At 36.1% G+C, this 1579-nt stretch overlaps 1 protein-coding gene across 3 annotated transcripts in view; it reads left to right on the top strand.

The window, feature by feature from the left end:
• The window catches only part of LOC111868714 (5-oxoprolinase), a 62357-nt gene that overhangs the window by 12710 nt on the left and 48068 nt on the right, over positions 1–1579 (top strand). For 2 of the 3 annotated variants that reach the window (XM_033753145.1, XM_033753146.1), the window contains exons 4-5: positions 79–327; positions 1067–1223. In XM_033753145.1, coding sequence (XP_033609036.1) covers positions 79–327; positions 1067–1223 — 406 coding nt within the window. Of the gene's footprint in view, positions 1–78; positions 328–1066; positions 1269–1579 lie in introns of all 3 variants that reach the window. The other variant, XM_023859630.2, reaches the window with a different exon arrangement.

Raw genomic sequence — 1579 nt, 5'->3', positions numbered from 1 at the left:
AATAATAATAATAATAATAATAATAATAATTGGTTAAGCATACAAACAACTAAAAAAGAATTCTCATGTTTTGATTAGGTATCCAGAACATGAAGAAGCAGTAGGCCGTGTGGCAAGGCAAGTGGGGTTCAACCATGTGTCCCTTTCACACCAAGTGATGCCAATGGTTCGCATAGTTCCCCGTGGATTCACAGCATGTGCTGATGCATACCTTACTCCACATATACACAAGTATATAAATGGCTTTTCAGGAGGCTTCAAGGATAACTTGGTGGGTGTCAATGTGCTCTTTATGCAGAGTGATGGTGGGCTCACATGCATGGATACGTAAGTGCAAATAGAATTCATCCATTTATAGACTCAGAGCAAGGAAGAAACGAGGTAGCACAGAGTTTCACACAGAAAATACATGGCTTTTATTTGACTCTTTGAAGAAACAGTGGTTATTTTTCTAAACATCAGTAACTGAGTGATCTTTACAGTGGAGATGTGTTTTCTATAAAATAGTCTGTCCTCGTTTTCCTGAACATTCCTGGTGGCATTTAACACAACATGTTTTGGCCCCGTGTGGCAATCTTCAGGTGTCTTTAATATATTAAAACTGCTACATTGCATTAATATGCCCTAAAATCACATGCTGTAGTCCACTTAATATAATAAAATAAAATAAAATCCATTAACATTTTCTATTAATATTTTTCATTACTTTTGCGAAATTGTATTGCACCTCACAAGGGGTGTTGTCCATTTGTTTAGAACTATATGTTTATCTCCAGGTGTTTTATTGCAGCAGCTTGTTTTTATGTTCATTAGCCCGTTGTTCTGTTATGTCTGCAATCTGCAATATGCACCTTGCTTGTGTGTTGTTCCTTCTAGCAGCATGTGGTGTTGTCTTCACTGCATTATTGATGGACTGTGTTATACAAAGACGTTTTAATATGGCTTGCAATAGGATGCTTAAATACAGAATTACTCACCTATTAAAATGAGATTTTAAAGTGATGTTATAACATTGATTTAAAATTCCACATGATAAATATTTTCATTAATATCATGTTCTTGGCAGTTTCAGTGGGTCACATGCAATATTATCAGGACCAGCTGGTGGAGTCGTGGGTTATGCAGTGACAACATACAAGAAAGAGACAGATTTACCTGTCATTGGATTTGACATGGGTGGAACATCGACTGATGTGAGTCGATTTGCTGGCGATTATGAGCATGTGTTTGAATCAACCACAGCTGGAGTCACCATACAGGCTCCACAGGTAATGTATTATAAACACAAAATTATACCTCAAGTAAACATCACCTACTTAGACTGTAATTAAACTGAATTTTGAAACTTTGGTTAGTGTTGTTTAAGAGTGAGAATTAAGTTGGTATATTGAATTCAGAGCACTTTGCTGGAACAGGATTATGCTGGTTCAACTGTAGTATCAGGTACTTTGATATTAGTTGTACTGAATACCGAATTTATATTATTAAAATGTAGTTGGTGAACAAGATAATAAGCTTTGGTTTCCTCAAGAAGGACTCTGAGCCATGGAGTTAGTGAGTTTAAACAATCTCTTAGATG

Source organism: Cryptotermes secundus, unplaced genomic scaffold (assembly GCF_002891405.2).
Source record: "Cryptotermes secundus unplaced genomic scaffold, Csec_1.0 scaffold1688, whole genome shotgun sequence".
NCBI classification, from domain to species: Eukaryota; Metazoa; Arthropoda; class Insecta; order Blattodea; family Kalotermitidae; genus Cryptotermes; species Cryptotermes secundus.
This window is presented reverse-complemented; position numbering and strand designations above follow the sequence as displayed.